A 14173-nucleotide genomic window follows, 5' to 3' on the forward strand; every position below is an offset into this window, starting at 1 on the left:
TTTTTATTCACAATATGTACAGTGTCCCAACTTTTTTGGAATCGGGTTTGTATTTAGAGCAAAAGAATTTGCCTAACTCAATAAAAGGCACTGTTTATACCAAAACATCGATGTGTTTGCTTGGAAAGAAACCGTATGATCAAATGTCTGCTGCTTAGATAAGCTCACTCCGAATCAGCATTTGAAAGCTAATCATACACATAATTACTGTTGCTACCGCAGCAGGTCGTCATCTACTAGAAAGATTGAACATTTTCTGGAGACCACAGGCCAATCAGAAAGATCTCCAGCTAAGATGGCAAGAAGCATTTAGACAGATTGAACAGATGTCAGCTTCCATATTGGCTTTCAAAGATACATCAGATTTAAGATGAAATTATAATCGCAAGAGCCGACACAGATGGCATTCAGATGACAAACCTACAAACTGAGTTTCAAACTTAGAAATGCATTTTTCTGGAAAAAAAAAAAAAAAAAAAAAAAGCCAACAGACAAACACCAGATCTTCATCAAATAGACCATATTATTACAAATCACACAAATGTTAACAAACAAACAAACAAACAAAACATTGGTGTGGATTTTATCTTATTGCTGTTACAGAAAAAAAAAAAAAAAAAGTGTTAATTGCATTATTTTACTACAGTTAAGATGATTTAAATTACCCATCTTAAAAACAACAACAGCCTCGAGAGACTTATTAGTTTAATTAATCACAGACAAACCCTTTCAAATTCTTCCCCAAAATGTCACATTACTTTATATGAGCTTCACAGAACACCGTCATGTTCTATATATTTATGAATATTGCATTTGCTCCATGGTTGTCAAACATTCCCCCCCTTATATTGTCCGTATGACTAACTAGCTACATGCAGTATTTTATTTTTATTTTATTTTTATTTTTTTCTTCAGGATTATTAACATTATGAACATTCTGACAGGGCAAGAACAATGACTACTACAAACAAACAAACAAACAAACAAATATAAATATATATATTTTTTATTAATAATAAATTATTAATGTGCTATATTTCCCTGCTATACTATGTTGTGTTTCTTTATCTCTGAGCATTAATAAGTCATATCTAGGTCTTTTCTACTGCCATGTCTTCCAGCTCCCCTTCCGTACGGCTGTAGTGAGACCAAACCATCAGCAATGGACCATCAACGCCACCACGCTAATGTACATTAGCCTCTATGGGTTGAATTGTTTGTGCTCTGTGTCAGAGACAGCCATCTGAACAGCTAGCACCTCCTCCCCTGCTTATTTGCTTGACTCATTTCTGGAGCAGTCTGGGATAAATGTGCCTGATAGGCACCTGGTGAACTCTTCCCTAACAGTCCAACCTGAAGACGAAGCCATTGAGCAGTTCTTACAGGAAACAGAGGAGCATTAATATGATAAGGCCAAGGTCAGAGAGTGAGAGAAAGGTAGGCAAAGAGATGCAAATTGAAAGAAAGACAGTAAGATATACCAATTTTCTCGAGATTTGAAAGGAGAAGAGGGTGATAGGCTGGCAGTCCCCAAGGTTGTGCTATTTGGCAAGTGACTTCAAAAAAAAAAAAAAAAAACATTGCGAATGAGTAGAAGAATAGCAGTACACTCAAATGATGTTTTGGTTTGAAACATAATAATAACCTCACGCTATGATACTGTCATGATACAAAGCCACAAAGTGTAATATATATATATATATATATATATATATATATATATATATATGCACACACAGCAAATTCATGTTCATTCTTAGTTAAAAATACAAAATAATGAAGACAGATATGCTAACACTCAGTGAAAGTTTTAAATGTTGTGTTTTACTAAAATTATATCAGATTTATTAACAATGTACACAACACATTTTGTCGCTATCAACGATACATGTTGCATCTCTGTATTGAAATATATATTGTTGTCCCCCCCTACAAATGAAATCAATTTGTTGTGTTTAATAATTGTGGCTGATTTTTTTTTTTTTTAATCAGTTCCAAAAAATTGGTGGTTATGAAGAGGTTTTGGGCACTTGTCAGCTGGTTAGTCTGGGAGTCCAACAGGCCCATCAGCTCAACCAATTAACTACTTAAACTATCTTTAACTATCTTAAACCAGCTAAATACCAGCCAGTTACTAGACAAGTTTTAGAAATTTTAATTAATTTAAGAATAGCAAACCAAATGAGGACATTATTTTATTAATTTAATTTTCCCACAGCAGGTAAATTTGAAAAAAGAGAGGGAGAGGAAAGTGTGAGTACAGTATATGTGAGACACACACTACCCCCCCCCCCACCCCCCCCCCCCCCCCCCCCAATTGTGCATTAACAGACAACAAACACTTAATCAGATTAGCCCTGATGCCACTGACATTTCTTAAAGCTAGCGGCTGAAATCAGCAGTGTGCAAATGTTTTGGCTAATGTGCAACGCTTTTCTCTGTTTAAATTAATTGTCTTAATTATGGCTTTGCCGTCCTGCTGTGCACACACAAAAAGGCCCTCTGCTGATGCTAAGGCAACACACACACACACACACACACACACACACACACACACTCCCCTTAGAAGACAGTGATGTCAGCCTGCTGGGAAAATAAAGATAGAAGTGTTATGGTTTGTAACGATAGAAATGTATCAAACTCTCTACTTAGCATTTTAAGGCACACTTCCAAATACCTACAGAAAGATCAATTTTATTGAGCAGTTAAAGGGTAAAACAATTTACTTTTGATAAACTAAAAGCACAGGTCATGTAAAGCAAATGCACAAATACAGAGCTTTTTCACTCTTTATTTATTTTTATTTTTTTAATACCAACATGTTACATTGAATTTGTTCTACCAAAAAAAAAAAAAAAAAAAAAAAAAAAAATATATATATATATATATATATATATATATATATATATATATATATATCAAAAATGTATTTATTTTTTCATTTAACATTTCTGCAACTTACCATGGTTTCATTTTCAGTTTCAGTTTTAGTTAAGTATAATAACCTCGATGCAGTGAGACACAGTTAGGTAAGGTGATGGCTTCAGAGATGGCTGGCGAAACAGTTCCTCTAATAAATGGGTATCTTGGAGACAGATCCCTGGTACTACAGTTTGGAACCCCTGCAGCAAGACTGAAAAAAGTCTGCCTTCTCTCTCACACCTACATGGACACACACATACACTCACACTTTCTCACCTATGCCCACTCAAGCTAGTCTCATTAATAAACTCTCCTGGGGCTTGGCAGGGTGCAGTGCAGCCACAGGTTCGCCGTGCCAACAGTGGGCAATGCTGGGCCAGACATTATTGATGACCCGCTGTGCCAGCCCGGGAGCGGCTGACAGACCATGAAGAATTAAGGTCAAAGCCTCACCTATCTAATGGTGTAGGAGGAGAACAGCGGTGGAGGAAAAGGAGAGAAGCCAATGTCATGGGGTGCAAAATGCACAACTGCTATGAGAAATCGGTTTGATGCAATAAATGATCCAATCTTTTTTTCTAAACAGCCTCGTTTACACAACTGTTTTTAAACTTGCATTCAAAACAAAGAAAAAAAAGAAATTTTATTATATATATATAAGCCTAAATTTAAGATATATGTATTTGAATAGCATATAAAAATCCACTAATTTTGGATGACCTGGCTTTAGCAAACTGATAAAGTTATTGCTATGCATATTTGTATGCGATTCAAATACATAAATCTTAAACTTGGGTCTAATATTACAGTGTGTTGTGATTATTTAGTCCATACCAGAGTTTGATTACAGTTTCACACCAACCAAACTCTGATGACAAATGGACTCTGGTTCCACACCAAAAGCTCTAGTGACCTCCTCTCCCTATATTGTTTTCATATTAACCATCAGCAAAGCAGTTTCAAATTTGTCAAGGTTAAAATGCATTCAACTATATACCACCACACAGGAGATCAGCTCTTCTGATCAAAAGATCTACTATAACAACCATTTTTCTGTTGGCTTGTGTAAACAGCCTGTCGAGCTTCTATAAATTGGACTCAGTGGCCCGCGTTACCCTTGTGTTTACAGGATAGGCCGTAAAATCCAGAAAGACTAATAGCAACAGCTCGTATCAGATAATTGATGAGCAGTCGCTCTGATCTGTGGGTTGAGGAGGAAGGGATGGTCTTATTGGTCCGATAAGAACAATCAACCACAATTACCACAACATTGCAGAACATATATGTCCTCTTAAATGGTTAGTTAAAACTAAAATACAAAAGAAAATACTAATGAAAATTAAACTGAAAAAAAAAACGAATGAATAAACAAATATGTATGTACAATAAATATGAATGAATAAACGAATGTGTATGTATGGTATGTATGTACGTACTATATAGATATATATATATATATATATATATATATATATATATATATATATACACACTAACACACACACACACACACACACACATAGAATCAATAAACACAAAATAATAATAAAAAGCAATAATAATAATAATAATAATAATAATAATAATAAAAAAAAAAAAAAAAAAAAAAAAAAAAAAAATAATAATAATAAACAATGCCAATTACCTTAAGTTTCAAACAATAAAATTCAATCTTCTGAGATGAAAATGAAGCAGATAATTTATTATTCTTTTCTGCAGATTTTGTAATTTCTTAAATTACACTCCATCTTCAAATGCTTTCAAGTCATTTGTATTATTTGTATTACTTTTAGGTGAAGAATGGACTTCAGTGCTAGCCATTTATTGGGATTGTGGGTGTTTAATGGAGGAAGTAACTATATATATATAAAGTAACTCTGCCTACAAAGTGGGCTTACAGATAACATGCATTCAGTCATTTAAGTAATTTTCTTTTTTAATCAGATGCTCATAAAAGACTTCTGTCCCAGTAATTAGTGAAAATAAAATTATTTTGACAAAATGCCTAAAAATTGCTCCCCTAAGTTGACAATGTCTAAGGTTATTCAAATTCACGCAGGATTTAGTATGAGACATTGTTATTGTAAATGCCCTAAATGTCAAATCAAATTCTTTGCTTAACGAATCACTAAGTATGTGACTAAGTATGTGTTAAACATACTGATTCTGTCTCAGAGACACAAACACACACAGTCATTCCACATCTGTCTGTACTGTGTGAAATATAAAAGACACAGAATAAGGATGGATAATCTAATGCATCATACATGACCCTAATGCCTTGGTTGTCACACCTGTATTTATATTTCATGTTTTAATGTAGTAAACAAGGGGGGGACAATAAACTGGGGTGAGACGGACATTAATTTTCACCTGTCGAAGGGGTATGCAATATACAATATGACTTATTTATAAATGTTTGCATGTTGACAGAAAATATTTATGGAGCTCTGAGCTCCAAACAGAAAAGGGATTAAAACTACTCGTTTTGTGCTACTGATGGGATAAAGACCTAAGGAACATTAACAAAGACTTGGGAAGGATTCTCACATGTCAGGCAGCCATGTCGTCATGCTCAATAGATTCATTAAGTGTGGCCTTGTAGCCACATATACTGAGTTATGGTAAATGTGTACTAAATATACAAGATCAATTAAAGGAAATCTGAAAGATCTCTGTAATACAGACAAGTGTTTCCCAACCTTTCAGCACCATCAGTAAGGCTCATCATCACCGAACAAGATATGTGTTTTTTTTTTTTTTTTTTTTTTTACTCATGTTAATTTCACTTAGCAGTCTCTTTAATATAATTGAAATTGTCATCAGTACAATGACTCACTTCTATACTAAAACAATCAATACTGTGGGTATTTTCTGTGTTATTAGTTTTTATCTTGTTTTGTTAAAACAAAACTTGACATAACAAAACACAATCCAATATCCAATACAGTAAAAAAAAATATATATATAAAAATATCCAAACTCTTACATATATTGTTGTTTCAACACTTTTAACCTAATAATAAAAAACGGGCTCTTTTAAATCAAAATGTCTGTTGTATAGGTTTAACATAGCTGACTCCAAATCCAATGATTGGTAATCACTGATGCAGACAAATTATTTTAGTCTGACAATAAAAAAGCTCACGTGGGTGAGTAAAAGCATGTAAGTGACTGTAATTAAGTCAAATGACATGTCAACTCAGTTTATGTGTGCATTATCATTACTAACAAAAAAACAAAAACAAAAAAAAACAGCAACAACAACAACAGACAACAATGAAGATTATTGACAGCAGCAATAAACCCAAATGATTTGATTCTTGTTTAAAAGCAAACGGCAAGCCCATAGTCAGAGTTCTTTAAACATCTCCTTTATTCTCCATGTTCTCCACATTCCTCCTGCTCTTTCACTCTGATTCCTGATTGAACAGTTCCACATGGTTTACCCTACAGCTCAGCATGCATTTCTCCACCCGTCTCCTTTACTCAGGCTGCATGATGTACTGCATGCTCCATCACCCAGCCGAGTTCACCCCTGCATTCATAACTCTAACATATGTAGCGTAATAACGTTGTTAGAGCCCTGCTCCTCAGATCCATGTCTGCCCGTTTAACGAAATTACACTCGATTCCACAGCTCCATCCACCTATCAATGTCAATCGCATTAGCCGCTCTCACCACAGATGGCTCTTAAGGGTGGGGGCCGTGGTCAAGTTGAATCTCGGCGGGCTGAATGGGGAAGTGCCATTGCAGCTAATGCGGTGGGCATGTAGCTCTGAGAGCTTTTATTACATTAATTTGTCTCTTGTTAATTCCATCTCTTCCCCTTAATATGAAATAGCCTAAAAAGCCAATTAAATCACGGATGGCTGCATCACCTCGGCGGAGAATGCCGTGGCCTTGCGGCACGGACACGCATTCACATACAGTACATTGACGTGAGTGACTTGGGACCCACTGGAGTGGCGGGTGTTATGATTCATGGCACGATGCCTCTGAAACATCCTTAATTGAAAGCGAACATGACTGTTGGTAGACAGCAGTTTCCTGACTTTATTAAAGGAAGCACGCAATGAGGATGCCGAGGGAATGTTGACGTCAAGCCAGAGCAGAAAGCTAATTCACTAGATGGATGCTGAGAATTTTTCGAGAGAGGCTGATGTTTTTTCACACGAGTGATTATTTAAAGAGCTGAATGTGTATGACCTGTCATGCGTCATCACACTGTGGTTCTGTGCATCTACCTGTTCAAATGACACTCGGGCACATTGACCGATCTGACAAAAGTCAAATTCTGAAAAGGGTAAGTAAAAATATATACGATAAAAATACAATAGACAGAAATCCCCTTTTAGAATGGAATTCAGACTTTTTTTGACTTATGACTTCACATTCTCAGCATACTGATACTGGCACCAAGAAAACAGCTGAATGACCAGCGAGTCATTCAGAGGAAGAAAATAGACAAAGAAGGGCACCATAGCAAGATTGATTTTGCCCTGTCTGGATTCACAGTCAGGCCTTTAAACCCTGCTAACCCCACTGATACACAACCAGATGCAGAAACACACGGACAGGCTGAAACCAAAACAAACAAACCCAAAATGAAATGAGTGAGGTGCTTGTTCAGCCTGGAGCAAACAAATATAACAGAAAAAAAAAAAAAAAGTGGAACAAAAGAGAGAAAATAAGAAGACCTCCATGTGCTAACACATGCTCACCCACACAAAACATTTTCAATGCACACAGACAGAGAGAAAAACTCAAAAATTTTAAGTAGACATGAGTGCATGTTTGCTCAAAACACACAGACAGAAAAATGACAGCTGGTAAGAGGGTAGAAAATGACACATCTCCCACACACACACATACACACACTAAATTCAGCCTCCCCTGACTCACAAAGCAATGTGAAGACTATTTTCACTCTCATCACCATTCAGCAATGAAGCAGCACTGCAGAAAACATGGCCACCGAGTGATTTATCATCATTCTGAGCCTTATTTCATTCCCCTGATTACTGCAGGCAGCAAACATGAGGAGCAAATTAATGAAAAGGTTGGGGAATTATAAACTCCTACCCTGCCTGAATTATCTTGCATAGCGGTGTTGAATTAAGCCCTTTGACTATATATGGGGAGCAATTATGTTTTCTAACCTGCAAACCTCTCTTTTTGGAGAGGGAGGGACAGGAGTCGCTGGCAGTGCAATTCTAGTTTAACACTGATAGAGCCAGAGCTTGGGAAAAACGTGAGGAGAGAAGATAAAGTAAAAGAAATGCCCCTTGTCCCTGCATCCTTCTCTCTTTGCATTACCAGAGCAAGGCCAAGGGCCAGCATGCAGGCAAGAGTCCTTGTAAAGGAAATTGGGAGATAAAAGGTCCTTCCTTGAGTGTTTGCAACTGTGTCGTCTTATTTTTTCTCATTACTAGTTTCAGATGCCTTTGTGAAGGTGCGATGGATCTACAAAAGTCAAAAGTTATTTTTGTCCCCACAGTTATGGCACTTTTGAGTAAGAAAGTATCTTATATCAAATTTGATGAAATTTATATGTATTAATTAAAAAATAATTGAAAAAAATAATATATATATATATATATATATATATATATATATATATATATATATATATATGAAAAACTAATAAGAAAAGAAAGAATTAAATAATTATTTAAAATAAACCAAAAACTAGAATCACGTTTTAAAATTTTGAGTGAATTTAGGCATTGTAATGTGCAGTATAATAATAAAAAAATCATTTTGACGTTTGCCAAAAATTAAGCTTAACAGTGTAATAAATTGTTAGTATTTCAAAAAATTATTGAGTTAAATGACAGCAGTGGGATACAATTAAAAAATCTATATCGACCAATACAGAAAAAAAATAATACACATACGAAATACATAAACTGCTGTTCAAAAAGATTAATTAAAACTATCAAAAATGATAGTAAAGAATTTTATATCATTACAAATATCACAAAATTTATCAAGAAAATTAATAACATTTTGGGGAATAGAATGTCTTCTGATCATGTGACACTGAAGATAATTCAGCTTTACAGAAATAAATTACATTTCAGCAATCACAGGAATAAATTACACTCAAAAACAACTATATATATATATACATATATATATATATATATATATATATATATATATATATATATATATATATATAAAAATGTTATTTTAAATTGTGTCCTTATTTTAAAAAATGCAGCCTTGGTGAGCATAAGAGACTTTTCAAAAATCCCCCACTCCAAACTTTTGAATGTAGTTTATATCTAATATTGTCTGTTAACAAACATTATACCAATACATCAGGCATCCCTACTATTGTGCACTAAAACAACACAGATAGCATGTTTTGTAAATTACTCTCCGAGTCTGTGCTTTGTATTTGGAATGGGGCTGTACATGAAGTAAGTGTCTCTCATTGGTAGTGCAAAACAAGCCAGGGGCCTTAAGGCCCGACAGATGGAGGGGAGGGTACAAGTCGTTATGGGAAAAGGCTGATGGATCGCTTCATGCAGGCCGCTTAATACGGCGTAAGTGTGGAATATGGCTAGAAAGAGGCTCTCGATGAGAAAGTGGGTGAAGAAATCTGCAAAAACAATCCTGAAATGCCTACAGGGGTCTTTGATTTGTGATGACCTCAGAAAGGTCTAGTCTAGTGAGAATGTTTTTTTTTTTTTTATAAGCAAAAAAGACATCTAGCACAAGAGCACCATTGATTTAGAGGCTGAGCCACTAACCAAAATATTTATTCTAATCTGGCATTCATAAGAAAGAGCTAGGCCTAGTTGGGAGCATTTCAAAAATAGTGATCTGATAACAATCCAGTATGAGTCTTGACATTAAATTAGCTTGACATGCGGGGAGACAAAACTTAATTGTGAGAAATGCTTGTGGCTCGATCGCTTGACATTAATTAGGTCTCTCTGTCTGCTACCTGTGACAATGTCAGCTTTCCCTGCCTGAGGGATGGTTATGAAGAACATGAGAGTTAACCAAATGAGGCCAAATGCGAACAAATGCATTCTTGAAGGAACAGTTCATTCAAAAATGAAAACTGTCATAATTTATTCAAACTTTTGTCACTCCAAACCTCAATGCACTTCTTTCTCTTGCAGAACACAAAACATGCTATTTTAAAAACTGTATATTGACTTGTATTGCATATTACTATTATTTTACAGAACAAAACTGCAATACTAATATTTATGGCCGATAGATCTCAATCTTCAGATAGGCTAGAAAAGAGCTAAGATGACTCAACATTCTTGCAGCCGGGCTAATAGAACTGCACAAGTCGTGCTAGCAAAAGTAGAGAGAGCAAATCACAGGAGATGTTTCAGGAGACTTTGCTTGAAAGCTTAAAGGGGAATGTGTATTTTTGTTTGTGTCTTTGGGGGCAGGTTTTGCACTGATGCAGACAGAGTGAGACGGATGGTGAGAGCGAAAGAAAGGCTTGTTTCTTGTGCATGCTGTGGGTTATTTCTCTGAAATGACTGGTCTTGTCCAATGAGATGGTGTCTAGCACTTGCCAAATCAAGGCATCAAAGCACTTGCGTGGCTGGGAGGACACTGTGCAGAGGCACAAGCAGTCACATGACATTATTGTATCATGTCACGACAGCTTGTTATTAGCTATCCTAGGGAGATGGGCAGGAAATCACAACATTATGTAGCTTTTGTACACCATTCTAAAACTCTAGACCTTTTATTTAAATAATAATAAAACAAAAGTTCTGGAACATTCTGAACTATAAAGTCGAAGACTGAAACTGAGCTACAATATCAACTCTTTTCACACATAATATAATATAATATAATATAATATAATATAATATAATATAATATAATATAATATAATATACAACAGTTACTCTGCGTTACTCCTGGAGATTTTCCAGTGAGTCATTCAAACGATTCCTTAAAAATTGCTGATTCAATTTAGGAATTAATTCAATTGGACTGCATGCAGAAGCAGTAAGAGTAGTTGACTAGTTGCTATTCCAAACTGAGCTTGTCTTTATAAATGAGTCACTTGTTTATTAACTTAATTGATTTGCTCAAAGACACTTCAAAACAATTAATTCAAGAAACGATGCTACTCTGATTTTCAATACAATTTAACAGCTTCTAGTCTTGATATCATGTTAGCTTTGAAGCTATTGATATGCTGGTGTTCTCCTAAAAGTGAGAGTAATTTAGTTTTGCATTTACTGTAATGATCAAGACTGTAGAAACTAAATTAATCTTGCATGTTTTTCCTCCAATCAAATTCTCTCTAGACTAAGAATGGCCCTCCCCACAAAAAAACACTTAAAAATAAAAAAATATCTCACATTTAAAATATAACAAAAAACCATAACAACAAAAAAAACAAAAAAAAAAAAAAAAACAATATTTAATAATGGGAAAGGAATGAAAATTGACACTGTCAGGCAATTTGTCAGGGAATTTAATTTGCATAAAGTGCTGGTGACCCAACTTTTCAAAGTAAGTCACAAAATAGCATCTTCATCCGCCCCCAGTGCAGTGGGTGTTGACACCAAATCTCATATGTGCTTCTAATCTATCCATCCCACCATTTCTATTTCCTTCACTATAGTTCTTCTTAAGTAATCCTTTGGGTTGCAAAGGCTCTGTGCTTGTGTGGCAGGTAGCAGCGCTGTTAGGCTGATGGAGTGTTCGGAGACCCTGCCTCTTGATCAAGTCTTTCTGTGTAGCCCCCTGGAGAGCTGAAGAACATAGGCATCCATCTTCTTTTAACGCAGTGTGACCGCCAGAGTGCCTCGTCCTGCAAAGTGCAAGATTAAGCTCTGCTAACCAACTCCCTAAATCCTCTTTAGTGGAATGCAGGCTAGGCTAGTGAGGTGAACCACCACACCCACAAACCCCTGGACCCCTCCACCTCTAGCCACAAGCCTGAGCTCCCTTGACCCAGGTAAGCAATGCATCATCCAGCCGATCAATTGATAAATTGGCCTGTCTGGGCTGCCGTAACTAAATCAGCCAATTCCGATGATTCAGCAGTGGTTTGGGAGCCTGGGCGGGTGTCACCAATCAACAGTCACTACCAGCCAGGACAAGTATGGACATTCTCCTGTCACTTGAACTTAATTTATTGCAAACCAACACATTGATCAAGCCTGTGCTGTTTCACAAGTCATTCAGGCTTGTGCTTGACGAACGATGAGAGCAAAAGGTGAAAGGACAGTGGCAGAAGTCGAAAAGGTGTTAGAAGAAACACAACCAATGGTAGTTTTTCTGTACAGTGTAGAAATCAGACACCTCTTCTAGTTACCTGAGGTTTATTTGTATACTTTCTCTATTTTGTTCTACCTGAATACTGCTATATAAAATATACCACAGATCTGTTGGGATAAAATTAGTTTTTAGAGTTTGACATATAACAAAGAGATATCAAAACAAAACAAAAATAAATAATTTACTGTTTCAAGTTTTGCCATCTCTTTGGCCTTTGGTTTAGATCGCTGACACATTCTTCCATGCCTGCAGCTGTAGCTCTCTAGAAGAAACCACCAAAAATAATGAATCATCTCGAAGCGAGCTGAGAAACCACAGCAATTCAGCCTGAGGGACTGGGAAGTTGTTACAACAGAAGAACGCAAAACAGTACGATTCTCTAACAACTACACTCTACGTCAGGCATAAACGTGTGTTTTCTGTGATCAAATTATAATCGGAAAGTATTTTACCAAATTAAAAGCCAGGTATCAGAAATTAAAACAACCATCCTGTCCATCCTGGACAAACCATGTTATTGTAATATTTTTTATTGTTGTCTAATTGTTTTAGCTCTAATGTATGCAGGTTTTTTTTTTTTTTTTTTGTATGTTACCATTACACTGGTTTCTAAAGCTGTGCATGTAATATAGTAAGTAAATACAGTACTTTTTATGATTAAAATTTTTATAATTTGCCTCAGCATATATCCAAATGTATAAAATGTGTAAACATTATGTACAAAAGCCTATGAATACTAAAAGGACAGGCATGCAAAAATGAATATTCAGATTGTAATCACATGTGTAAAACATGTTAATGTCAGTATATGTAACAATTATACTATGAAAAAAGTATTTGTGTTAATGTAAATATTCATATGAACAAACCCACACAAAGATGCAAATATAAACATACAAAAAAAAAAAAAAAAATGCATAAGAAAATGAATATCTTAAGAGACTAAAATTCATATAAAACAAGCATCCTAGCCATGCAAACACATTTCCTCCCAGAGCAGGAGCTTGTATTTGGAGTGCTGATGTGATATTCATCTCCACTGGCGTAGTGATGTGACTAAAGGTGCATCGCTAATCAAATGAGAGGTTGTATTTAATATCCCTCTGTTCCCGTATGGTGCTTGAGCACAACAGCACTAAAAACATACACTAGATTAGAGCTGGGTAGAAGCCATTGATTACAGCATAGCGTCAAAGCCTGACAGCCCCCACTGATACCATAGTGCTCAATAGGCTATTACAGAACACTTGCCAAGGCTTTGAGACACCTGTTTCAAAATAATTGACATATACACACAAAAAGAAAGGGACAATAATAAATCCAGTTATATGCAAAGTAAGGAAACAGTAATGTCTTGTCTTTTTTTTTTTTTTTTTTTGGATTTGGCATTTACATACACTACATCTAAAGAAAATTTCAAAGAACATATCATCATACAAACTGAAATTTCTGACAGTGTAGCTTTGATATCGCTTTAGCCATGCTGGAAGTTTCATTCTGGAAGATTCCATGTAAAAAAAGCCATTTTAAACTTCAGAAATTTGCTTAACCTGATATAACCTCATACAGACTAAGTGCGCTATATGTGATGACGCTAATGCTTTCTATGCAGAAAGCATTTTATGTTCAATGTCAGTACAGATAAATAAATAACCATAAAAATAGTGTTTCGAAAAACATCACTTGAAAACCAGTCATCAAGCTACCTACAGTACATGGCAGAAAATGTTGTTCAGGACTTACATTGTTCATGTACTCGCTCAGCAGGTCTTGTAGGGCCTGGCGCACAGCGTTGCACTCTGCCACAATGCGTTCGCGGCGATCGTCACGTGTGCAGGAGGAGTCGGCCATGAGGGCAGCACCACTGATGATACTCTCCAGACGTTCCTCCAGTGACGGCCTGAAGCGAGCCTCACTGAATGTTAGCGGGTCCAAAATGATTTTATTCTGAAATTGAAAAAAAAA

The 14173-nt window shown here is 35.8% G+C and overlaps 1 protein-coding gene across 3 annotated transcripts in view; it reads right to left on the reverse strand.

Moving 5' to 3' along the window:
* The window catches only part of ctnna2 (catenin (cadherin-associated protein), alpha 2), a 371145-nt gene that overhangs the window by 234873 nt on the left and 122099 nt on the right, over nucleotides 1-14173 (reverse strand). For all 3 annotated transcript variants that reach the window (XM_042759833.1, XM_042759837.1, XM_042759848.1), the window contains exon 7: nucleotides 13952-14155. In XM_042759833.1, the coding sequence (XP_042615767.1) occupies nucleotides 13952-14155 (204 nt within the window). The remainder of the gene's footprint in view (nucleotides 1-13951; nucleotides 14156-14173) is intronic.

This window comes from Cyprinus carpio, chromosome A1 (genome assembly GCF_018340385.1).
Source record: "Cyprinus carpio isolate SPL01 chromosome A1, ASM1834038v1, whole genome shotgun sequence".
NCBI lineage: Eukaryota > Metazoa > Chordata > Actinopteri > Cypriniformes > Cyprinidae > Cyprinus > Cyprinus carpio.